The sequence below is a fragment of the Mobula birostris genome, chromosome 14, assembly GCF_030028105.1.
Source record: "Mobula birostris isolate sMobBir1 chromosome 14, sMobBir1.hap1, whole genome shotgun sequence".
NCBI classification, from domain to species: Eukaryota; Metazoa; Chordata; class Chondrichthyes; order Myliobatiformes; family Myliobatidae; genus Mobula; species Mobula birostris.
Window position 1 is genome coordinate 52,542,193 of NC_092383.1, and position 25,301 is coordinate 52,567,493.

Consider the following 25,301-nt stretch of genomic DNA (forward strand, 5'->3'; position numbering starts at 1 on the left):
TCAAATTTGTCCATTATCGATTTTAACTTTAATTTATCTCCATTTTCAAAAATAAAATGATTGTATACCTCAATTGCGTCGTCACCTATTACGTGGAGTAGAAGTGTAGCTTTCATTTTTTCTAGTTTTTGATCCGCATCAATTGCTGATAAATACAATTCAAAATGTTGCTTAAATTTTCTCCAGCTCTCAGCTAAGCTCCCAGACAATTGAAGTGTCGATGGACACTGCAAACCTTCCATTTGTAAAACTGTTAGCAACACCAAAACAGTTTGAACTCTTTTTTCAGAGGCATTGAAAGCTCCTCGTATGATAAGCCTTTAAATTTCAGAAAAATTTTTGTGAACCTCCTTTGAACTTTTTCCAAAGTCAGCACAGGTCCCAAAACTGCTCACAATACTCCAAGTGAGGGCTCACCAATACCTTATAAAGCCTTGACGTTTCATCCTTGCTTTTAAATTCTAGTCCTCTTGAACTGAATACTGACATTGCATTTGTCTTCCTTACCACTGATTCAACTTGCAAATTAACCTTTTGGATTTGGAATTCCAACGGAGGCAATATTTTCCCTTAAGGAAACCGTGCTGACTTTGGCCTACTTTATCATGTGCCTCAAAGTACCCCGAAACCACATCCTTAACAATTGACTCCAATATCTTCCTGGCTACCGAGGTCAGACTAACTGGTCTATAATTTCCTTTCTTGAAGAGTGGAATGACATTTGCAATTTTCCAGTTCTCCGGAATCATGCCAAACTCAACTGATTCTTTAAAGATCATTACTAACGCCTCCACAATCTCTTCAGCCACCTCTTTCAGAACCCTAGGGTGTAGACCATCTGGTCCAGGTGATTTATCTATTTTCAGACCTTCCAGTTTCCCAAGCACCTTCTCCCTAGTTGTGGCAACTTCATTCACTTTGCCCCCTGACACTCTTGAATATCTCGCATACTGCTAGTATCTTCCACAGTGAAAACTGTTGGAAAATATTTATTCAGTTCATCTGCCATTTCCTTGTCTCACATTATTACCTCTCCAGCATCATTTTCCAGCGGTTTGATATCTACTCTCGATTCTATATATCTAAAGAAACCTTTGGTATCCTCTTTAATATTATTGGCCAGCTTACCTTCGTATTCCTGCTTTTTCCTCTTTATGACTTTTTTAGTTACCTTCTGTTGGTTTTTAAAAGCTTCCAGATCCTCACTAATGTTTTGCTTTATTATATGCCGTCTTTGGCAGCCACTGCTGTGTCATCCTGCCTTTAGAATACTTTTTCTTTCGGATGTATCTATCCTGTGCCTTCTGAATTGCTCCCTGAAACTCCAGCCATTGTTGTTCTGCCGTCATCCCTGCTGGTGTCCCCTTCCAAACAACTTTGGCCAGCTCCTCTCTCATGCCTCTGTAATTCCTTTTACTCCACTGTAATATTGATACATCTGACTTCAGCTTCATTTCCTCAAATTGCAGGGTGAATTCTGTCATGTTTTGATCACTGCCACCCAAGGGTTCCTTTACCTTAAGCTATCTAATCAATTCCAGTTTGTTGCACAACACGCAGTTCTGAACAGCTGATCCCCCAGTGGGTTCAATCATGAGCTGCTCTAAAAAGCCATCTTGAAGGCATTCTACAAATCCCCCCTCTTGGGATCCAGCACCAAGCTGCGTATTGAAATCCCCCATGACTATCATAACATTGCCCTTTTGACATACATTTTCTATCTCCTTTTGTAATTCGTAGCCCACATCTTTGCTACTCTTTGGAGGCCTGCATATAATCCTTGCAATCTTTTTACCCTTGCAATTTATCAGCTCTTACAACAATCTTACACCTTCCAATCCTATGTTACCTCTTTCTAAGGATCTTATTTCATTTTTTACCAACAAGACAAGCCCACCCCCTCTGCCTACCTGCCTGTCCTCTTGAAACAATGTGTATCTTGAATGTTAAGCTCCCAGCTATAATCTCAGCCACCATTCAGTGCCTGCCGAACTTGAACTGTGCTGCAAGTTCATCTACCTTATTCCATATACTGTGTGCATTCAAATATAACACCTCCTGTCCTGTATTCATCACTCTTTCTTATTTTGTCCCCCTTTTACATTGCAACCCATCCCAATGACTACAATGTTGCCCTATTATCAGTCTGTCCTCTTTGCCTTCAGGTGTAACCCAACTCCTTTATACAGGTCGTACCTTCCCCAGAAGGTATCCCAATGATCCAGAAATTTGAACCCTTGCCCCTGCGGCTGTTTCTCAACCATGTATTTATCTGCCAAATGCTCCTATTTTACCCTCACTGGTATGTGACACAGGGAGCAATCCAGAGATTACTACCCTGTTGGTTCTGCTTTCAGCTCTCTACTTATCTCCCTAAAATTTATCTTCTGGATCTCCTCATTTTTTCTACTGATGTCATTGGTGCCAATATGTACCAAGACTTCTAGCTGCTCACCCTCGCTCTTTAGAATTCCGTGGACCCAATTCGAGATATCCCTGACTCTGGCATCAGAGAGGCAACATACCCTCCAGGTGTCCCTATTGTTACCAGCCCACAGGTTTTGTTTACTGTGGACTGTCACTTCAAGAACCTCTAAATAAGGTAGGACTATAATGTTAACACAAGGAAATCTGCAGATGCTGGAATTTCAAGCAACACACCTAAAAGTTGCTGGTGAACGCAGCAGGCCAGGCAGCATCTCTAGGAAGAGGTACAGTAGACATTTTAGGCTGAGTCCCTTCGTCAGGACTCACTGAAAGAAGAGCTAGTAAGATATTTGAAAGAGGGAGGGGGAGGGGGAGAACCAAAATGATAGGAGAAGACAGGAAGGGGAGGGATGGAGCCAAAAGCTGGACAGTTGATTAGCAAAAGGGATATGAGAGGATCATGGGACAGGAGGCCTAGGGTGAAAGAAAAGGGGAGGAGGGGGAAGCCCAGAGGATGGGCAAGGGGTATAGTGAGAGGGACAGAGGGAGAAAAAGGAGAGAGAAAAGGAATGTGTGTATATAGATAAATAACGGATGGGGTACGAGAGGGATGTGGGGCATTAACGGAAGTTTGAGAAGTCAATGTTCATGCCATCAGGTTGGAGGCTACCCAGACGGAATATAAGGTGTTGTTCCTCCAACCTGAGTGTGGCTTCACCTTTACAGTAGAGGAGGCCGTGGAAAGACATATCAGAATGGGAATGGGACGTGGAATTAAAATGTGTGGCCACTGGGAGATCCTGCTTTCTCTGGTGGATAGAGCATAGGTGTTCAGCGAAATGATCTACCATTCAGGGCCCCAGAGAGTCCTTCCAGGTGAGGTGACACTTCACTTGTGAGTCGGCTGGGGTGATATACTGCCTCCGGTGCTCCCAATGTGGCTTTCTATATATTGGCGAGACTGGGACATCATTTCGCTGAACACCTACACTCTGTCCACCAGAGAAAGCAGGATCTCCCAGTGGCCACACATTTTAATTCCATGTCCCATTCCCATTCTGATATGTCTATCCACTGCCTCCTCTACTGTAAAGATGAAGCCACACTCAGGTTGGAGGAACAACTTCTCAAACTTCCGCTAATGCCCCACCTCCCCCTCATACCCCATCCATTATTTATTTATATACGCACATTCTTTTTCTCTCTCTCCTTTTTCTCCCTCTGTCCCTCTCACTATACCCCTTGCCCATCCTCTGGGCTTTCCCCCTCCCCCTTTTCTTTCTCCCTTGGCCTCCTGTCCCATGATCCTCTCATATCCCTTTTGCCAATCAACTGTCCAGCTCTTGGCTCTATCCCTCCCCCTCCTGTCTCCTCCTATCATTTCAGACCTCCCCCTCCACCTCCCACTTTCAAATCTCTTACTAGCTCTTCTTTCAGTGAGTCCTGATGAAGGTTCTCGGCCCAAAACGTCGACTGTACCTCTTCCTAGAGATGCTCTCTGGCCTGCTGTGTTCACCAGCAACTTTTATGTGTGGGACTATGATGTTGTTCACTGACTGACTTGCAGCTTGTTTAACTTTAAAACAAGGACACAGAGAGTCATGGTCGGGGTGTGGAGGGTAAGAGGGCAGAGAGAGGGGAGAGAAAAAAAACCTGGAAAAGAGCAGCAGCTCCAGCTTGTCGAAGCTGGGGTTTTAGAACTCTGATATACCCACAAGGGTGGTTTGATTATAATCCATAGGAGTGAATTAAGGAATGTCCTGTGGGAAGTTAACCCTTGCCTGGGTATGTTATGTGGTAACTGCTTTGAAGACGACATCCCTGTGACAGATCACCCTGGTGGTAATTTGTTTGTGGATTTGGAACGGCTCGATGGAGGATCTTCGACAACTGATATTTATTAATTACCATCATGGAACCTGTGGAATTCAATGTAATTGCCTTCTCTCTACATTTACCCTGGATTACAAATATCTCTCTCTCTCACATCATTTATTCCGCAGATTAACTGAACTTTCCTACTTTACCATCTCAAGACTCTAAGCTTTGTTTCCCCAAGCTTAACTTAGTCTGGGTGCTATATTACGCACATATATACACATAACACTGTTAACATTTGTTTACCTTGGTTAAGTTATGATATTATAAGTAGATACTAATAAAGATAGTGGTTTTAACATTAAAACCCAACTCAGTGCGAAATGTCTTGCTGCTGGTTTATTTCTAAAACATTACAGTTCGTAACACTATCATGGCCACAGAATCAAGTCTCTATTCTTCTAACTATGAACTCTCCTATCACCACTACAGTCCTCTCCTCCTCTCTTCTCTTCTGATCCACAGACCCGGTCACTGCAGCTCTCCCCTGGTAAGTCGTCCCCCTCAACGGTATACTTATTATTGAGGGGAATGGCCATAGGGGTACTCCGTACTGGCTGTCCATTTACCTTCCTTCTACTGACAGACACCCAGTTTCCTGTCTCCTGCAACCTAGGGGTGATTCCCTCCCTGTAGTTCCTATCTATCCCTTCCTCAGACTTCCATATGAGCTGAAGGTCATCGTTCCCTGAGGTGCTGCACGCCTGCTGCAGATGTGGTAAGACGTGAGGCTAGAGATCTTCCAGAGTTCCCATATTGTACACAAAGAACACAACACAACCCCGGAGCTGTTTTCACTGCACTAACTATGCCCAAACAGACAATGAATGAAGAATAAAGAAGAAGCAGCTTACCAGATACTTAACTTGCTCAAGCTTGATGAGCCAAGGCTAAAACTTCCCTTGCAGTCGCCATTACCTCAGCTTCCCAAGGACGAAAGATTGGAGCGACTGGGCTTGTATACTCTGGAATTTAGAAGGCTGAAAGGGGATTTTATTGAAACATATAAGATTATTAAGGGATTGGACACGCTGGAGGCAGGAAGCATGTTCCCGCTGATGGGTGAGTCTAGAACCAGAGGCCACAGTTTAAGAATAAGGGGTAGGCCATTTAGAACAGAGTTGAGGAAAAACTTTTTCACCCAGAGAGTGGTGGATATATGGAATGCCCTGCCCCAGAAGGCTGTGGAGGCCAAGTCTCCAGATGCTTCCAAGAAAGAGATGGATAGAGCTCTTAAAGATAGCAGAATCAAAGGTTATGGGGATAAGGCAGGAACTGGATACTGATTGTGGATGATCAGCCACGATCACAGTGAATGGTGGTACTGGCTCGAAGGGCCGAATGGCCTACTCCTGCACCTATTGTCTATTGTCTATTGACTCCTGCTTCTATCTTGACCACTGGACATAATGTCATAAGGGGGTATTGGGAGCGGACCCACATGCAAGACACAGACACTGAAGTACTAGGAACAGGACCAGGTTTGTCAGGAAAGCAAGGTAAGATATTGACACAGGCCCTGGATGAGACTAGAATTCAGGGCCTGGGCTAGGACTTGGGTTAGAAGCATGGGACCTGGAAATGGAACTAGGAACAAGGAGCCTGGATTAGGAACTCGGAACTCTGGAACCAGAGTCTGGACAAGGACTCGGAACCTGGGTCTTGACTTGGAACCCGATCCCGGGTCTAGGCTAGGATTCGGGACTAGGATCTTGGCAAGGACAGGAACGTGGCTACAGGACAGGATGAGGTACTCCAGCACAGGATGAGGTATCCCAGCACAGGACGAGGTATCTCCAGCACCGGGCTGGGCGAGGAAACAGAACTAAATGAGGACACAAAGCTCAGATTTGGACAGGCTGGAACACGGCGCCTGGACTTGGTCTTGGAACACAGAACCTTGGACTTGAACTGGACGCTCAGAGCCTTGGACGTGGACTGGACGCTCAGAGCCTTGGACGTGGACTGGACGCTCAGAGCCTTGAACGAGGTACTCCAGGGCGGGACGAGGCTCTTGGACTAGTTTTGGCTCAGCTTTTGGACTCAGCTTGGTTAGGTTCTTGGGTACAGAGCCGGGATTCCTCCTTGGAGCACAGGGCTGGGACCCTTTCTAGGATGCAGGGCTGGGATGACTGCCGAGGTAAACTGCCAAGGATTCGGATGGGGACGATCCAGCCCAGGACAAGGAATCTCCAGCACCGGGCTGGGCAAAAACATGAAGCCTTGACTTGGACAGGACTGGAACACGGCACCTGGAACTTGGAACACAGGAACACAGAACACAGAGCTGGGACCCCTTCTTGGGAACAGGACTTAGGACTGGGGCTCTTCTTTGACACGGACACTAAATACGTGGACACAAAGAGATAGTTCTAACCTCAAGAATAGATAGTTCCTTAACTTGGCTTGGCATGGCATGGCAAGGCTCCAGTCTCACTTAGGTGGTTGAACTTGACAGGGATTCAGACAAGGCTTCAAAAGGAAGGGGAAGGGAACAGTCTGGCAGGGAATCCTTGGTTTGAGAAGTATTTATGTGCCAGCCCAAAACGAGAATCAAGTGCCTCAATTAAGGCACCCAATGGAACAAGGGAAAACAGGAAAACCCGGAATAAGGAATCAGCGGACCGGACCGTGAACCGGAACGTGGACTTCACAGACCGGACCATAACACATAAAGGTTATGCTCTCAAGGTTACAAGAAGGAAACCAATTGTTGAAATAGTTTTTCAAAAATTCCAAACTATGTAAATTTTATATCAAAGTGTTTCACCAGCTATCAAGCAGGATGCAGCCAATTTTCACATGATGAAGCTGTACAAGCAAGAACAAAATATTGATCAGCTATTTTTGTAATTGCATTGATCATTTTTATATAAATATATTGATTAAAAATCAAATGTTAACTTGTGCCACAGAGTTTTTTGGTTCTTTTGCAATGTTCAAGAATAAGTATTATATCAATTTTAGAAAGCAAATAGAGTTTTGGTTTAGCTGTTCATCCTATCTGTATTGTGACAGTCTTTCATTCCTTCTAAAGCTACAGAGTAATTTATATACTCAAGTTTCCAGACTAGATAGGTAACTGAGCCTAAGTTTGCAAAAGTCTTTATTGCTCTTATGAGTGTCCAAAAGTACTGAATATATTTATATATATATATAAGCAATACCTAAGCAAGCTATTTCTTTGTTAAGTTGTGGTTGGGTTCTGCATTGCCTGAACCACTCGGATGACTCTCTTGTTTCTTGGTTACCAGACGTGAAAATAGTCTTTGAAGTGTGGTTTGACCATAGGAGCAACTTCCTCTGATGAGTAATCTTTTTGATTTTAAAGTAGTTCGACAAATTATTTGATTTTGATTCCTGTTCAGTATTGGAACTTTTGAGATACAACACCCTTAAATCTCTTCCAGTTTCAACAACATTCAAGAATTTTGCACTTTTCCTCAACAGTTAATGCTGTCCCTGCATTAAATGTCATCTGCTAATGTGCCTCACATTAACTAACATGTTTTGTATTCCTTTGGAGTTCCTGAGCTGCCTGTCTCTTTCAGCCCCCAAATTTAACTGAATGCTATTTATTTAGTTTATGAATACAAGTCATTGATGTGAATTAGTGAAAGTAATATTTGTAAGTCTGTGCCTTGACTCACTCTAACAGAGATCCCCACCAATCCACTCCTCCCCACACTGCAGCAGTCATAAATCTCCCTTCCAACCAATACTCATTCTTATCCTTCCTTGTTTTGCTCTGAAGTCCAACAACAGTGGGATTAGTTAGTAATCCAATGTAATGGATTTTATCATATGCCTTTTTAAAGATACACATTGCATGATTCACCAGTTGATGTGATTATCACTTAAAAGGAGTGATTAGGCACATCTTAGATGGTGTTTACTGTTATTTTACAAGGGCATTGTGTGAAGGTCTTAAGTTTACTCAAGATTTTACATGTATTTAAAGTTAGTGAACTTGAACCACTGGGGTAGAACTTACCAGAAAATGCTGAATGCTCCATTCTAAACGGCCAGCATTTTTTCTGGCATGAGCCAGAAGGTCCAAAGCTGCTTCTGACTTCCCCATTAATACAGTGGAGATTGTGAAGGAAATGTTGTTGCCAATCTGACCTGACTGGGGTCTGCAAGTGAGGAAACTGAGGATCCAATTGCACAAGGAGGTCTTGAGGCCAAGGTGTTGAAGCTTATTGATTTGTTTTAAGGGAAGATAGTATTGAATGTCGAGCTGTAATCAATAAAGAGCATGTTTACTGTCTAGATGTTCCAGTGTTGAGTGAAGATCCAATGAAATGGCATCTGCTGGGACCTGTTGTGACGGTAGGTAAATTGGAGTGGATCCAAGTCACTTCTTAGGCAGGAGTTGATATGTTTCGTCACCAAGCTCTCAAAAAACACTTCATCACCGTGGATGTAAGTACATAACAAAACCATTAATTCATGCAGCATGGGTGCTGGGATCCCGCACAGCAGAAGGGAAGCAGAGGATCCAAAAAGATAAGATCCTGAGCAGTGCCAGTTTCTTACATCACTGTCTTTAAAAAAATGATGCAACCCCAGTTTGCTGGTTTTCAAAATTGCCAAATACTTAGATTGTCCTAAATCATAAATGTAGAATGACGAGAAGAACTCCATGAAATACTGAAAACTTCTTTAAATGATGCAACATTTAAAATAGAAATATTTTTAAATCCCTTAATTAAAATATTAAATCAAACAATATTCCAAAAACATTAATTGCCATGTATTTTCTGTTCTTCCTTGCAGCAACCCCTTTCCATGGAAAATGAACAGGCTCCAGTTCCTATGCCATGAATTAGGAATATTGAACAGGCTTCCTATTCCATTTTGGTAGTCTCTAATCCGATGGCATGAACATAGATAATCCTTATATAATTTTTTCCCTCCCCCTTCCCATTTCCTCTATTCCTCTTACCTCTTCTCCTCACCTACCTCTTCTCACCTCTCTCTGGTGCCCCTTCTTCTTCCCTTTCTCCCATGGTCTACACTCCTCGTCTAGCAGATTCCTTCTTCTCTAGCTCTTTGCCTTTTCCACCTATCACCTGCCAGGTTTTTACTTCATCTCCCCTTCACCACCCACCTGGCTTCACCTTCTTTCTGAGCATTATATCAGTTCAATTTACTTCCTACTTGCTTTAAACAGGTAGGGCTACTCCACCTCTCTTTATCTATTTTCTATATTTGCTGAATGCTAAATATATCTGAATCTGAATCATTGACATCTTCTGAGTTTATAATTCCAATGTTCCCACATGAAAGTTCTCCATTGGTTCTCCATCACCTACATTTCCATTATCTTTCTTTCCAGAGTTTCAACTACACTTTCCTAAGCAATTCATACTTCATACTTTCATAGATAACAGTCAAATTCTCATCGCAACCAGTAACCTTAAACTGAAAATGAAAAAAATCTGTCTCATTGTCTCATCCGCATATGTAATAGACATGAGTTTTAAACCAAAGATTTGATGGTGATGGACGCAATAGCAGAGCCCATTGTTCAGATGGAGTCATTGAATGGCGTGATTAGATTCAGAATTCCAGCTACTTTTTTTCTCCTTCATGAGCCTGATCTTGAAATCAACAGCAGAAATTCAACTAGTGCCTGAGCAGAGATCAGATAAGCACAGAGTTGAAAGAGAAATGCTATTTTTAAGTATTTATAATTTGGTATTACATGGTATTACATATCAATCAAATAGTTATTTATACCTTTTCATTTTAGTTCCTTAAGGAAACAATAATTTATTGCAATTTTCTTGCAACTAATTACTGTGTTTTAACAACACGGAGGACTTAAATTCTATGTGAAATTTGAACATGTTTACTTCAAAGTTCATGATAGTATCCAATGCCACTGAATATTCCTGCACAAGCTAATCTTTGTCCCAGTAAGTAGTGAGGAAAGCAGTTGGCCAGGAACTATGTTCTGAACTGGTATCCAATGGTGCTGCATTAATGGCCCAGAAGCATAAGTTCAAACCTTACTAAAAGGTTTTGAGCGGGGTCGCTGATGGGTGAAAGAAATAAAGGGCTGGAGAAGGTGGAATCTGATAGGAGAGAGTAGAAGACCATGGAAGAAAGGGAAGGGAGAGGAGCATCAGAGTTGATGGGCAGGTAAGGAGATGAGGTGAAAGAGGGAAATGGGAATAGGAATGGGATTGGTGAAGGGGTCAATTATCAGAAGTTCGAGAAACCGATGCTCATGCCATCAAGCTAGAGGCTGCCCAAATGGAATACAAGGTGTTGCACCTCCAACCAAAGTGTGGCCTTATCGTGGCAGTAGAGAAGGCCATGGATTGAGACGGCAGAATGGGAACGGTAGGTAGAATTGAACAGGGTCACCACCAAGAGATCCCACTTTTTCTGGTGGATGGAGTAGAGGTGCTCAACGGAGCCATCTCCAATCTACATCGGGTCTCACGGATATAGTAGATGACCCCAACAGACTCACAGGTGAAGAGTTACATCAGCTGGAAGGGCAGTTTGGGGCGCTGAATTGTAGTGAGGGAGGAGGTGTAGGGGCAGGTGTGGCACTTGTTCCAATTGCAAGGTTAAGTGCCAGGAGGGAGATCATTGGGAAGGGATGAATGACAAGGGAGTCATATAGTGGGAGGAGGGAAATATGTGCTTAGTGGTGGGAACATTGAAACATAATATGCATCACTGACGGCACCATCGTTATTGGTCAGATCAAAGGTAGTGACAAATCAGCATTTCAGAGAGATATTTAAAATCTGGTTGAGTGGTGTCACAACAATAACCATAACCCAACATCATTAAAACCAAAGAGCTCATTATTGACTACAGGACGAAGAAGCTGGAGGTCCATGACCCTGTCCCATCAAAGGATCCGAGGTGGAGAGGGTCAATAACTTTAAATTCCTTGGTGTCAACATATCAGAGGATCTATCCTGGGACCAGCACATACACTCAGTGGCCATTTTATTAAGTACTTTTCTACACCCGCTCATTAATGCAAATATCTAATCAGCCAATCATGTGGCAGCAATTCAATGCATAAAAGCATGCAGACCTGGTCAAGAGGTTCAGTTGTTGTTCAGACCAAACAACAGAATGGGGAAGAAATGTGATCTAAGTGACCTTGACTGTGAATGATTATTGGTGCCAGATGGGGTGGTTTGAGTATCTCAGAAACTACTGATCTGGGATTTTCATGCACAACAGTCTCTAGAGTTTACAGAGGATAATGTAAAAGACAGAAATAAAACATCCAGTGAGTGGCGATTCTGTGGGTGAAAAAGCAAAGTCAGAGAATGGCGGATTGGTTCAGGCTGACAGGAAGGCAACAGTAACTTAAATAACCACACATTACAACAGTAGTGTGCAGAGGAGAATCTCTGAGTGCATAACATGTTGAACCTTGATGTGGATGGGGTACAGCAGCAGAAGACCACGAACATACACTCAGTGGCCACTTTATTAGGTACAGGAGTTGCCTAATAAAGTAGTCACTGAATGTTCTTTAAGTGTCATTATAAAAAAGGCACAACAACACTTCTACTTTCTTCGAAGTTTGAGTAGTTTCAGCATTTCACCAAAATTTGACAGGATGCAAAGTGGAAAATATCCTGCAGGGTTGCTTCACGGGTTGGTGTAGAAACTCAATGCCCAGGTGCAGAAAGTGGTGGATACAGCCCAAAGAGGAGAAAATCTGCAGGTGCTGGAAATCTAACCAACACACACAAAATGCTGGAGGATCTCAGCAGGCCAGACAGCATCTATGGAAAAGAGTAAACAGTTGATGTTTCGGGGCAAGACCCTTCATCAGAACTGAAAAAAAAGATTAGATAGATACAGCTCAGTCCATCACAGGCAAAACCCTCCCTACCATTGAGTATATTGACGTGGAGCACTGGCACAAGAAAGCAGCATCCATCATCAAACAGCTCCATCATGGTCTCTTCTCTCTGCCACCATCGGACAGGAGGCACCACACCACAGGCTTTGGGAACAATTATTACCTGCAACCATCATACTCCTGAACAGCATAGACAACTACATTCACCACGACTCTGAACTGATTTTATAATCTACAAACTCATGTTCGAGGACTCTTCATGTTCTCAGCGTTATTTTTATTTGCAGTTTGTCAGTCATTGTCTGTTTATGTATAGTTTTCATAAAACTCAATTTTACAAAAAAACTGTACATAAACACCATCTGGTATGGAGGGGCCGCTGCACTGAAAAAACTGCAGAAAGTTGTACTCACAGCCAGTTCCATCATGGACACCAGCCTCCCCAGCATCCAGAACACCTTCAAAGGCAGCATCCCTCTTTAAGGACCCCTCCACTCATCACCCAGGATATACCCTCTTCTCATTGCTACCACCAAGGAGGAGGTACAGGAGGCTGAAGATACACTCTCAATGTTTCAGGAACAGCTTCTTCCTCTCTATCATCAGGTTTCTGAATGGACAATGAACCTGTGAACACTACTTCACTGTTCTTCCTCACTTTTGCACTGCTTAATTTATATGTAAACACATTATAATTTATAGTTTTATTATTGTATTGCAATGTACTGCTGCAGAACAACCAATTTCACGACATATGCCAGTGCTACTAAACCTGATTCTGTATTTCCTTTTTCCCTGTAAATGCCTTTGAAATTTGTGAAGAGGATTAAACAATGTTGTAATTAAAATAGGGGAGTACTACTGTATTTGAAAATATTTGGAATGATAATCATATATCCTAATTCATTTTCTTTGGGCACTGGCAGAGTCCAGTTTCAATCCAAAGTTCCCAGAAGAGACACCAACACAAAATGTAACCAGTCAGGCTAGCAGCTTATGTTGAAATTAATTGCCTGGATGAAGAGTATCTGACTCTGCCATGGACGGCTGTGAAAGGGGGAGGGTTGGGCATGGGGCTAGCACCCCACCCTGTAAAAACCCAGAGCTACAGAAATGCCTGGGAGAGGAAGGGTCTTTGAAGATGGGCTACACCTAGGGACAACCTGTCAGACTGGCGCAGGACAGAGGACTCTGGCAAGCTGCTGCCAGTGGTCTATGCCCCAGTTGGGGTGATGAGGTGCATGGAGAGCATCAATTCTCTGTTTTAACAGTAGGCTAGTGATCAGCTGGCAGAGTTCCTACCTCATACTCCAGTCACCCGTATTCAATCCTGATCTCTGTTGCTATCCATGTGGAGTTTACATATTCTCAGTGAGATCCTCTGGTTTCTTCCCTTATGAGTTTTGGTGAGTAATTGGTCACGGTAAAATTGCCGCGGTGTACTGGTGAGTGGTGTGGTATTTGACGGGAATGTGGGAAGAATCAAAAGAGATGTGTAGCACGGGTGCCTGATAGTTGGTGTGGACTTGATGGACGAAAGCGGACTGTATCGTATTGCTGACTCGATACTGTCCCCCACCCCTGAACTAATTCACACAAACACCAGCTGGGCGTAATCTGCAAGAGGGCAGGCTAAATTTAAAAATTCGCAAGAATGCCCGGAGTTGCAAACACCAGAAAATCTGCAGATGCTGGAAATCCAAACCCACAGAGTTGATTCGGTTCCAACCATGCGGCCCAATATGATGCTTCGAAAATCAAATTAACCCTGCTATGCGTGATCGACATCTCTGCAGAGGTTTGCTTAGCAAGCTACAGAGGTTGCAACACGCACAGAATGATGGAGGAACTCAGCAAGGCAGCAGCATCTGCGAAGGGGAGTCGACGTTTCGGACCGAGATCCCTTATCAGAGGTTGCAGATGTGTAGGCTATCTTAAATTGCAGATCTGAAAATTAGTTTTGGAACCATGGAATCATTAAGTACAATAAAAGCATCATCTGTCCGCACCACTGGGATCATAACCGATGTCCTTCTTATCCGTACAGTGTTAGAGCGGGTACCTCAGGATGAATGCAGAGAAACCTGCTTCCGGCACACCTTGCCGTGCCGAATGGAAGCATCCATTCCCGGCCGGCTGGAGGGAGAGGGAGAGGCAGAGGCGCCGCCGGAGCGAGGCTCCGCGCTCGCTGGGAGGGAGGGAACTTGTGCGCCTGCGCGCGCCTTGCTAGCTAGCTCGCTCGAGGGTTGGGGGGGGGGAACGAGTCCTGTGCGCCTGCGCTGACCTTCTGGCTCGGCTGGACGGGGGATCGCGACGGTGCCTCGGCGAATCTGTGGCGACCCGACGGGAGCATGGGCAAAGAGCAGGAGCTGCTTGAAGCGGCGAGGACGGGCAATGTGGCCGTGGTGGAAAAGTTGCTGAGCGGCAAGCATCGGTTGTCGGCAGGCGGCAGTGGCGGAACCGTGTCCCTGCCTCAGCTTTCCAACCTTCTCAGGTGGGTTAGGCAGGCAGCAACTTGGGACTCGAGTAAGGATGAGGAGGGGGTGACTGGGCCCGGCCTGGGATGAGGCGGGAGTGGGAGTTGAGTGGTTTATGTGGGGCAAGGACTGGCTGTGGTTGCTTGGAGCCGTATCGGGTCCTGTGTTTGATAAATACGCGGTCAATGTTGTGTATATGTGTGATCACCGCGTTTAGAAACAACTCAGTGGTTCTAACTGCAGATGAGAAACAGTTTTAGATTGAAGAGTGAGCTAATGTCACAGGAGAAGTGACTTAAAAAGCCGTTCTGGTTTCTTGCATGACGGAGTTGTGCAATCTGCAATGAGTAATAAAAGTTGAAGTTAAAGGAGTGGGGAAATGGTTGTAAATTTTATATTTGTAACTTGGTTTAAATACTTGGTATTAATGTGTGAAGGTCGTTTACTTCGTAGTCAACTTTGCATGGAGTCTTTAAGACGAAGAAGAGGAATTATTTGTCTCGCATTATTTATGTTTGTAACAACTTTGTTTATACACAGTTCAACTTGAGCGCTGTCTTACGGGACCCCTGGAGTGTGATGGAGCAGATAAATTTACCTTCGACTTGATCGTGATTAATGTTCAGAGCTTGCGTACCGTGGAGTTCTTCAAATTTGGTTTCCTTGTGCCACTAGTATTTGTTTAAACAGAAAATAGTTCGTATCCCTTGATTATTTGGGCTGTGTTACTATTGTACAATGCATCTTCAATATTGCAAGCACTGCTGTTATGTTCTCAGGAGTAAGTAAACTGGAAACAGCAAGCAAGCAGCAAGTGCTGGAAGCACCCACAAATACAGTTGTCATATTCAGTTTATTGTGATAAAGGATAGAAAATAGATCGGATATATGAGAAAGAAGTTGTAACCATTGTATTTCTTTCACACAAGATAAATTACTTGGTTTAATGCATATTGGTCTTAAATATTTGGGAACTTGTATTTGGTTTGAAATGTAAACTCATGAAATGAAAAGACGTAGTGTTTTGAGATTAGATGTGTGGATCTTTGTTGCTGTGAGGACCAACCGAATTAAGCTTGTGGTTTTGTGTTAATTTTGTTGTTGATGGGACATAATGTTTTTGTTTGAAAATAGAAGTAGTTTTTGGTATAAAATATTTGGGAAGAAACATTGCATCACTCTTGAGGGGTTGGTTTTCTATGTAGGAATTCATTCTGCAAAGTTCTTGCATAGTGTTATCAGAATGCAGGGTTAGCTGCAAGACACTGTCTTCCAGTAGAAACATATATTGGTTATTAGCCTTTTTGCCTATTTCAGGATAACTTTATATTGGGCTTAAATTAACTCAGGATAAATCTGTAATGTCATAGGTTTGCACTCCAGTTATCATCAACAAACCTTGATATTAAGTCACTGCGATCCTGCTGAAAAGAATCCTGCTCTTTTGTTCCCCCATAAACAAAGCTGAGGAGACCAGCTGGTTCTACTTCTGACATTGTTACCTGTGAATCTGCATGTACATGTGATTAAAATCGAGGAGACTGTTTCTCTTCGAGCTTGGTGCTCCCTTATTGCCATATAGAGTGGTGGGTACTAATTATAGGTGTTAATAGACAGGTGAATTCAGGAAAGGGAAAAAAGAAAATATAGTTCACTTATTTGGATTATATGGAGACCACCCGTTATTTATTTTTGAGAACTGAGTGCTTGGGATTGGATTTTATTGCAACTCGAGGAATACAAGCCAACTGTGAAAGAAACCTGACACAAGTGAACCAAATTTCTTGTCCCAAGGGTGATACCAATCATGCAAATGATTTTGGAGAAAAGTAAAACGCTTGAGTGAATTTAATGCAGCACTGATAGACTTTTTTTGGTTGAAAGAGATTTTATTGATGTTTAAGTTAAACAGAAAATACAAAAGGCAGTGGTTGATTGCAGCTTTGTTCTTTTAGTTAGTGTTTTGAATTTGTGCTCCATTTTAATTGTGCTTTCCCTCATTGGTTGGTGTAACCAATTCGTAGATTAATCTTTGTAATGATTTTGAACCAATTAGAATCTGTTTCTTTACACTGGGTGAATGGTAGCTCTTTGCTAGGAACCAATAATTTCACTTCTCCCAATGCCAAGAGTGTTTATATGTATATAACAGCCAATATGTTTCTGTGAAAAGATTCTGACACAAAACTATGGAATTGTGAATGGGGAAGAATGTTGTCAAAGTATTTGGCAGTACATAGACTAGTTGGAAACGTGGGTAAAGATATGACAGATGGAGCTTAATCCAGACAAGTGTGAGATGTTGCACCTTGGTAGGTCAAGTAAAATATACAACAAATGACAGGGTTCTTGGGAATATTAATTTGCAGAGGGATCTTGGGATCCGAGAGTGTAGCACCCTGAAAATGACAAATATAGTGGAAAGGATGATAAAGAAGGCTGGCAGCAAACTTCCTTCAGTGTGTGTGTGTGTATTAAATAAAAATTGGGAAATCATATTTGAAGTATTGTGTGCATTTCTGGTTGCTGCACGACAGGAAGTTTAGGGAGGCTTAAGAAAAGGTGCAGAAGATGTTCACCAGGGTGTTGCCTGGATTAGACAGTATTAGTTATAAAGAGAAAATCAATGGCTGAGGGCTATCTGATAGAAGTGTATAATATTATTAAAGTTCTAAATAGAGTAGATAGAGACTTTTTCCCAGTGCAGAAATGTTGAATACATGAGAATGGCTTGAAGGTTAGAGGGGAAGATTGAAAGATTTATATGGGAAGTTTTTTTAATGCAGCATAATATGTGCCTGGAATGCACTATCAGGGAATATGATGGAAGCGGTTATGATAACAATGTAAAGAGTTATTTAGAAGGCACATGAAAAAACAAGGAATGGAGGGATGTGCAAGGTTATCAGCTTAGTTTAAATTCCCATTATGAGTAAGCTCAGGCAATATGGGCCAAAGAGTATTATGTTGAAGGATATGTTTGATTATTTTTGAAGGGTGTGCTGTGCTTTGGACTTGAGGTAGGATCAAAAGCATTACCTTAGTCTTAGACAGTATAGTGTTAACAATGCAGCGACCTGGGAAGAATAAAGCTTCCAGACTGGTTGCCTCCTCTCACAGTCAACTGGTTTTGAGTTGCTAAACAAAGGTACCTCAAAAGTGCATCATTTCTAAGTAAGCTACAAGGATACCATTGGCTAATGTGTGAGATCATGTGCAATAGTAACTTGGAGTAGCTGAGTCCAGCAGATTGCCTGAAAATAAAAGACTGCAGATGTTGAAAAGCTGAAATAAAACAAAAAATGCTGGAAAGATTCAACAGATATGTCACATCAGTTCTGATGAAAGATCTACAGCCTGAAACATGAACACTGTTTTTCTCACTACAGATACTTACTGACTGTTTTCCACCACTTTGTGTTTTGACTGAACTACCTATCATCTTTCCAGAATGTGACATTCATTTACATTGTTCAAGTGAATATTACATTGTGAACTTGGATTGCCTCAGTATATTTCTGCTTAACTTTGTGTTTAACTTGGGCTTTTTTTCCCGATTGCAGTGTTTGTCAGTGCTTGAGCTGCAGATATTAATGCAATAACAGGTATAAGCACATTACCTGAGTAGGTCACGGACATAGTTTGAAGTTTAGAGTTTGGTGAGTTGAAATTGGGTGCATTGGTGTGCATTGAGCATTCAAAATTGTGTTTGTGTAGCACTGTGAAAGTTGGTACATTATTTTAAGAGTAAAATGAAAATGCTTAGAATCAACATAATGGCAGTTATAAACTTAATCTGTATATCAAATTTTAAATGAGGTTTTCAAGAAGCAGTAAGTATGTGTTAATGCTGGGTCATGCTGAGCACATGACAATATGAAACCTTCCTGGAATCTGAGCTTGGAGACCCTTGGACCTAAATTCCTAAATCTATAGTTTTAGCCAGGACACAATCACACTTGAGAAGATAGCCAGGTTCAGGAAGTAGAGAGTATGCTTTCAGATAACTTTGTAATAAGAATTTCATAGAATTGAGAAGGAGATCCTCCAAATAAGATGTTCTTGTTATGTGTTGTGAAAAAGAAGATCAGGCAAATGCACACCAAGGCACAAGGGGTTAGAATATCTAAAAGGAAAGACTTCCAGTTTGAAATGGCACTACCGAACACGTACAACAGCTCTTTGGTAGTTCAAAGGGCAAAAAAATTGACTAAAAACATTACTAATAATATCTTTTCTGAAGTAAATTGTGGCAAACTATCACCGCAGCAATGAAGAAGCAAGCAGAGGTGAAGCTGATTCGAAAGATGGGCCTTGTGGGCGTGTCGCAAAGCTGAAGTGTAATGTGTTCCTGAGGTTGCTGATGGAGTTGGTATCGCAGTTGGAGCGAGTGATTTGGAGAGGAGTCATATAGAAGAGGTTCGATGCCCATCTGCCTGAGCTGGGTGCGAGGTTGGATTGCTTCAAGCGTCCAGCTGATTTAGTGAGATTGAGAACAGCTTCCGGCTACGTGGCCCAAGTATGTCACTGTGCCAGGATCCCCGTCCAAGAGTGAAGCACCACCCAGTGCTTGAACAATTTACATGCTGATCCAGATAGGCAGAAAAGCCCGTGTGTCGGTACTGGAGGTGAGGGTCAGGCTGATTTTGCTCACTCTTCCATGATGTTCTTTCCTGTCTCTGCGCCACCGAGGCTGTGAACCACTGGCAGCTGTTGTCTCTGCGAGTTTCGCAGCTAATATCATGAACTGAGACTCCGGCTGCTCCAGGGAGTGGATAAAGGGACTCAAGCTGGTTCGGAATGCTGTAGTTTGCTCCTATTGTTTGCATGACGTACATGTGTGTGTCTGTCTGTCTGTCTGCAAACAAATCTCAAAGTGTATAGTTTATACATTCCTTGATAAGTAAGTGTACTTTCCAGAATAGAAATATGCTCTCCAGGTATAATTCGAAGCCTGACAATTGTGAGGTACCAAGACAAAGGGTGTCTTGGAGGCTGGAAGGAAATTGAGAAAGAAAATGAAATTTGTTTATAGATACCCATGTGGACCAATGGCATGAGAATAATAAAGAGACTTTGAATTGATAAACAGAAGAATCTTGAACACAAGGAATTCTGCAGATGCTAGAAATACAAAGGAACTCCACAGATCCGGTAGCATCGATGGAAGTGAATAAGCAGTTGCATGTTACGTGCCAAGATCCTTTTTCAGGACTGGAAGGGGAAAGATGACAATAAAAAATGTGGGGAGAGGAGGAGGAGGATAATTAGAAAGTGACAGGAAGCCAGGTAGGTAGGAAAGGTAAATGGCTAGAGAGGAAGGAATCTGATTGAAGAGGAAAATGGACCATGGGAGAAAGGAGGAGGTGAGAAGAGACGAGGGGCCAGATTGGGTAATTTTAAAATCAATGTTCATGAAATTATAGCCTAAGTTAATTGGCAGATAGATTGATCAGAACCATTAACATATGGCTAAAGGTTAATGTGGGAAAGAGGGATCTCCATGGCGACTGGAAATACAGGCTATCGTTGGGTTGCCAACTTATAGGCACTCCTACATACAACGGAGCTCCTACGATATTAAAATCCTATACATGGATTCCTCGGAATTCCAGAAATAGTTTCTTTCCTTTGTCTTGTGGCATTTGTCCAATCAGTATTTTGTGTTTTTGATAACAACGGTGGTATGTTAACTATAGTGTCTTTTATGACTTGGGGCCGAAATTAGCTTATAAATTTAAGTAAAAGTGGAACTCATTCATTATCTGGCACTGGCCTGTAAAGCATACCAAGGTGCCGCATCTTTGCGAAGGCAGAGGTAATGAAAAAGTGCAGATGGACCAGTTGTGCATAGGGATGATGGCAATAAATAGAGTGATTCAGAATCTCATTCAGATGTAATAGTATAGAAACATAGAAAACCTACAGCACAATACAAGCCCTTCGGCCCACAAAGCTGTGCCGAACATGTCCTTACCTTAGAAATTACCTAGGGTTACTCATAGCCCTCTATTTTTCTAAGCTCTGTGTACCTGTCCAGGACTCTCTTAAAATCCTCTATCGTATCCGCCTCCACCACCATCGCTGGCAGCCCATTCCATGCACTCACCACCCTCTGCGGGGAAAAAAACTTGCCCCTGACATCTCCTCCGTACCTACTTCCAAGCACCTTAAAACTGTGCCCTCTTAAGTTAGCCATTTGAGCCCTGGGAAAAAGCCTCTGACTATCCACATGATCAATGCCTCTCATCATCTTATACACCTCTATCAGGTCACCTCTCATTCTCCGTCGCTTCAAAGAAAAAAGGCCGAGTTCACTCAACCTATTCTCATAAAACATGCTCCCCAATCCAGGCAAAATCCTTGTAAATCTCCTCTGCACCCTTTCTGTGGTTTATACATCCTTCCTATAGTGAGGCAACCAGAACTGAGCACAGTACTCCAAGTGTGGTCTGACCAGGGTCCTGTATAGCTGCAACATTACCTCTTGGTTCCTAAACTCAATCCCATGAGTGATGGAGGCTGATGCACTGTATGCTTTCTTAACCACAGAGTCAACCTGTGCAGTAGCTTTGAGTGTCCTATGGACTCGGACTCCAAGATCCCTCTGATCCTCGACACTGCCAAGAGTCTTACCATTAATACCATATTCTGTCATCACAGTGGACCTACCAAAATGAACCACCTCACACATATCTGAGTTGAACTCCATCTGCTACTTCTCAGCCCAGTTTTGCATCCTATCAATGTCCTGCTGTAACCTCTGACAGCCCTCCACACTATCCACAACACCTCCACCCTTTGTGTCATCAGCAAATTTACTAACCCATCTTTCCACTTCCTCATCCAGGTCATTTATAAAAATCACAAAGGGGTCCCAGAACAGATCCCTGAGACACACCACTGGTCACCGACCTCCATGCAGAATATGACCTGTCTACAACTACTCTTTGCCTTCTGTGGGCAAACCAATTCTGGATGCACAAAGCAATGTCCCTTTGGAACCATGCCTCCTTACTTTCTCAATAAGCCTTATATGGGGTACCTTATCAAATGCCGTGCTAAAATCCATATACACTACATACTCCTCTTTCTTAATATCTATATGCTTGTAGCAGTATGCTACGCACAGCGCTAGAATAACGACACATAGTCGGCGAGTTGGAGTTGCGATAAAAGAGATTTATTCAAACTTCGCGGCTTCCTTTAAAGTCTTCCCATTCTCGCCCTACCCGGGCGGGACTACTGTGGGGAATGCATATTCCCAGACCCTTTCTGCGCGCGGGATTTTCCCCCTGCTGGTGAAGATGCCTGGCACCCTTTTTGGGGCCGGCGTCTTTGCCGGCGCGCGCTGTTTCGTGAGCCGGTTCGAGTGTGCTGGAGAGTGGGTTGCCACATAACCCCCCCCCCCCAGAACTGGCGATACATCCCCCAATGTCCACAGTCTGGATCGGCCTCTGTTTGGCAGGTCTGCCCCTGCGCCGCGGTGCCTGAGCCTGGACTGGCTGTGCCAAGTCCACATGGGCCGGTTTGTGTCAGTCCACTGTGAAAACCTCCTCTCTCCCCCCAATGTCCAGCACAAACGTGGACCTGTTGTTCCTGATCACCTTAAACGGCCCCTTGTAGGGCCGCTGTAGTGGTGCCCGGTGTCCGCCCCGTCGTACAAAAAGAAACTTACAGTTCTGCAGGTCTTTGGGTAGTGAATACTGAAGCAAAGTACTCATTAAGCACCTCTGCTATTTCCTCCGGTTCCGTACACACTTTTCCACTGTCACACTTGATTGGTCCTATTCTCTCATGTCTTATCCTCTTGCTCTTCACGTACTTGTAGAATGGCTTGGAGTTTTCCTTAATTCCAGGCGGGCCATGATAGCCGACTTCAGGTGATGGTGGAAACGCTCCACTAGTCCGTTCGACTGTGGGTGGTAGGCAGTTGCGTGGTGTTGCTGTGTTCCTAAAAGGCTGGCCATAGCTGACCACAGGCTGGAGGTGAACTGGGGGCCTCTGTTGGAGGTAATGTGGGCTGGTACCTTGAAACGTGCTACCCAGGTTGCGATCAGTGCTCGGGCGCAGGATTCGGAGGTCATGTTGGTCATCTCTGGTCCAAATATCGTTTGGGCCGTTGGGGTCACCAATTGTAGCGGTGTGCTACACACAGCGCTAGAATAACGACACGTAGTTGGTGAGTTGGAGTTGCGATAAAAGAGATTTATTCAAACTTCGCGACCTCCTTTAAAGCCCTCTCGTTCCTGCCCTCCCCGGGCGGGACTGCTGTGGGGACTGCATATTCCCAGACCCTTTCCGCGCGCGGGATTTTCCCCCTGCTGGGGAAGATGGTCTGGCGCCCTTTTTGGGGCCGGCTTCTCTGCTGGCGCGCGCTGTTTCGTGAGCCGGTTCGAGTATGTTGGAAAGTGAGTTGCCACATGCTCAAGCTTTTCAGTCCGCTGTAAGTCATCCCTACAATTGGCAAGATCCTTTTCCGTAGTGAATACTGAAACAAAGTACTCATTAAGCACCTCTGCTATTTCCTCCGGTTCCATACACACTTTTCCACTGTCACACTTGATTGGTCCTATTCTCTCACATCTTATCCTCTTGCTTTTCATGTACTTGCAGAATGCCTTGTGGTTTTCCTTAATCCTGTCTGCCAAGGCCTTCTCATGGCTCCTTCTGGCTCTCCTAATTTCATTCTTAAGCTCTTTCCTGCTAGCCTTATAATTTTCTTGATTTCTATCATTACTTGGTTTTTTGAACTTTCGTAAGATTTTATTTTCTTCTTGACTAGATTTACAACAGCCTTTGTATACCACGGTTTCTGTACCCTACCATCCTTTCCCTGTCTCATTGGAACGTACCTATACAGAACTCCATGCAAATATCTCCTGAACATTTGCCACATTTCTTCCGTACATTTCCCTGAGAACATCTGCTCTCAAATTATGCTTCCAAGTTCCTGCCTGATAGCCTCATATTTCCCTTTACTCCATTTAAACACTTTCCTAACTTGTCTGTTCCTATCCCTCTCCAATGCTATGGTAAAGGAGATAGAATTGTGATCACCATCTCCAAAATGTTCTCCCACTGAGAGATCTGACACCTGACCAGGTTCATTTCCCAATACCAGATCAAGAACAGCCTCTCCTCTTGTAGGCTTATCTACATATTGTGTCTAGGAACCTTCCTGAATACACCTAACAAACTCCAATCCCATCTAAACCCCTTGCTCTGGGGAGATGCCAATCAGTATTTGGGAAATTAAAATCTTCCCCCATGACAACCCTGTTATTATTACACCTTTCCAGAATCTGTCTCCCTATCTGCTCCTTGATGTCCCTGTTACTATTGGGAGGTCTCTGAGCAACAGTGCCACTCCCCCTCCTCTTTTGCCTCCCTCTCTGTCCTTTCTGAAATATCTTACGCCTGGCACTCGAAATAACCATTCCTGCCTGAGTCATCCAGGTCTCTGTAATGGCCACAACATCATTGCTCCAAATACCGATCCATGCTCATCCGCTTTGTTCATAATACTCCTTGCATTAAAATAGACACATCTCAAACCATCAGTCTGAGTGCATCCCTTCTGTATCACCAGCCTATCCTCCCTCTCACACTGTCTCTAAACTTTCTCTATTTGTAAGCCAACGGCCTCTTCCTCCATCTCTTCAGTTCGGTTCCCACCCCCCAGCAATTCTAGTTTAAACTCTCCCCAATAGTCTTAGCAAACCTCCCCACCAGGATATTGGTCCTCCTGGGATTCAAGTGCAACCCGTCCTTTTTGTACAGGTCACACCTGCCCCAAAAGAGGTCCCAATGATTGAGAAATCTGAATCCCTGCTCCAATCCCTCAGCCACACATTTATCCTCCACCTCATTCTATTCCTATACTCATTGTCATGTGGCACAGGCAATAATCCTGAGATTACTACCTATGAGGTCCTGCATCTCAACTTCCTTTGTTTCCAGGACCTCCTCCCTTTTCCTACCTACGTTGTTGGTACCAATATGTACCACGACCTCTGGCTTTTCTCCTTCCCACTTCAGGATATCGTGGACGTGATCAGAAACATCCTGGATGCTGGCACCTGGGAGGCAAACTACCATCCGTGTTTCTTTCCTGTGTCCACAAAATCGCCTGCCTGACCCCCTAACTATAAGAGTCCCCTATCACTGCTGCCATCCTCTTCCTTTCCATACCCTTCTGAGCCACAGGGTCAGGCTCTGTGCCAGAGGCACGGTCACTGTTGCTTCCCCCAGGTAGGCTGTTTCTCCCCTCCTCCAACAGTACTCAAACAGGAGTACTTATTGTAAAGGGGGACAGCCACAGGGGTACTCTCTTGCATCTGAGTCTTGCTCCTCCCTCTCCACTTATCTGTCTCCCGAAGCCCCAGTGTGACAACCTGCCTGTAGCTCCTCTCCATCACCTCCTCACTCTCCCTGACCAGACAAAGGTCATTGAGCTGTATCTCCAGTTAGTTCCTTAACGCGGTCCCTAAGGAGCTGCAGCTAGACGCACCTGGTGCAGGTGTGGCTGTCCGAGAGGCTGGGAGTCTTCTGGACTTACCACATCTGACCCTGAGCACAGAACACCGGCCTCACACACATACTTCCTGTGTGTATTTTACACAGGCAGCCTACCTCGCCTCAACTTGCTATTGCCGAAGCCC

The 25,301-nt window shown here is 43.8% G+C and overlaps 1 protein-coding gene across 12 annotated transcripts in view; it reads left to right on the top strand.

Moving 5' to 3' along the window:
- Positions 1-14,424: 14,424 nt before the first annotated feature.
- The window catches only part of LOC140209900 (ankyrin repeat and SAM domain-containing protein 1A-like), a 409,914-nt gene continuing 399,037 nt past the window's right edge, over positions 14,425-25,301 (top strand). For 10 of the 12 annotated variants that reach the window (XM_072278544.1, XM_072278547.1, XM_072278549.1 and 7 more), the window contains exon 1: positions 14,426-14,654. In XM_072278544.1, the coding sequence (XP_072134645.1) occupies positions 14,512-14,654 (143 nt within the window). In that variant the 5' untranslated portion in view covers positions 14,426-14,511. Of the gene's footprint in view, positions 14,655-25,301 lie in introns of all 12 variants that reach the window. The other 2 variants (XM_072278542.1, XM_072278543.1) reach the window with 1 other exon arrangement.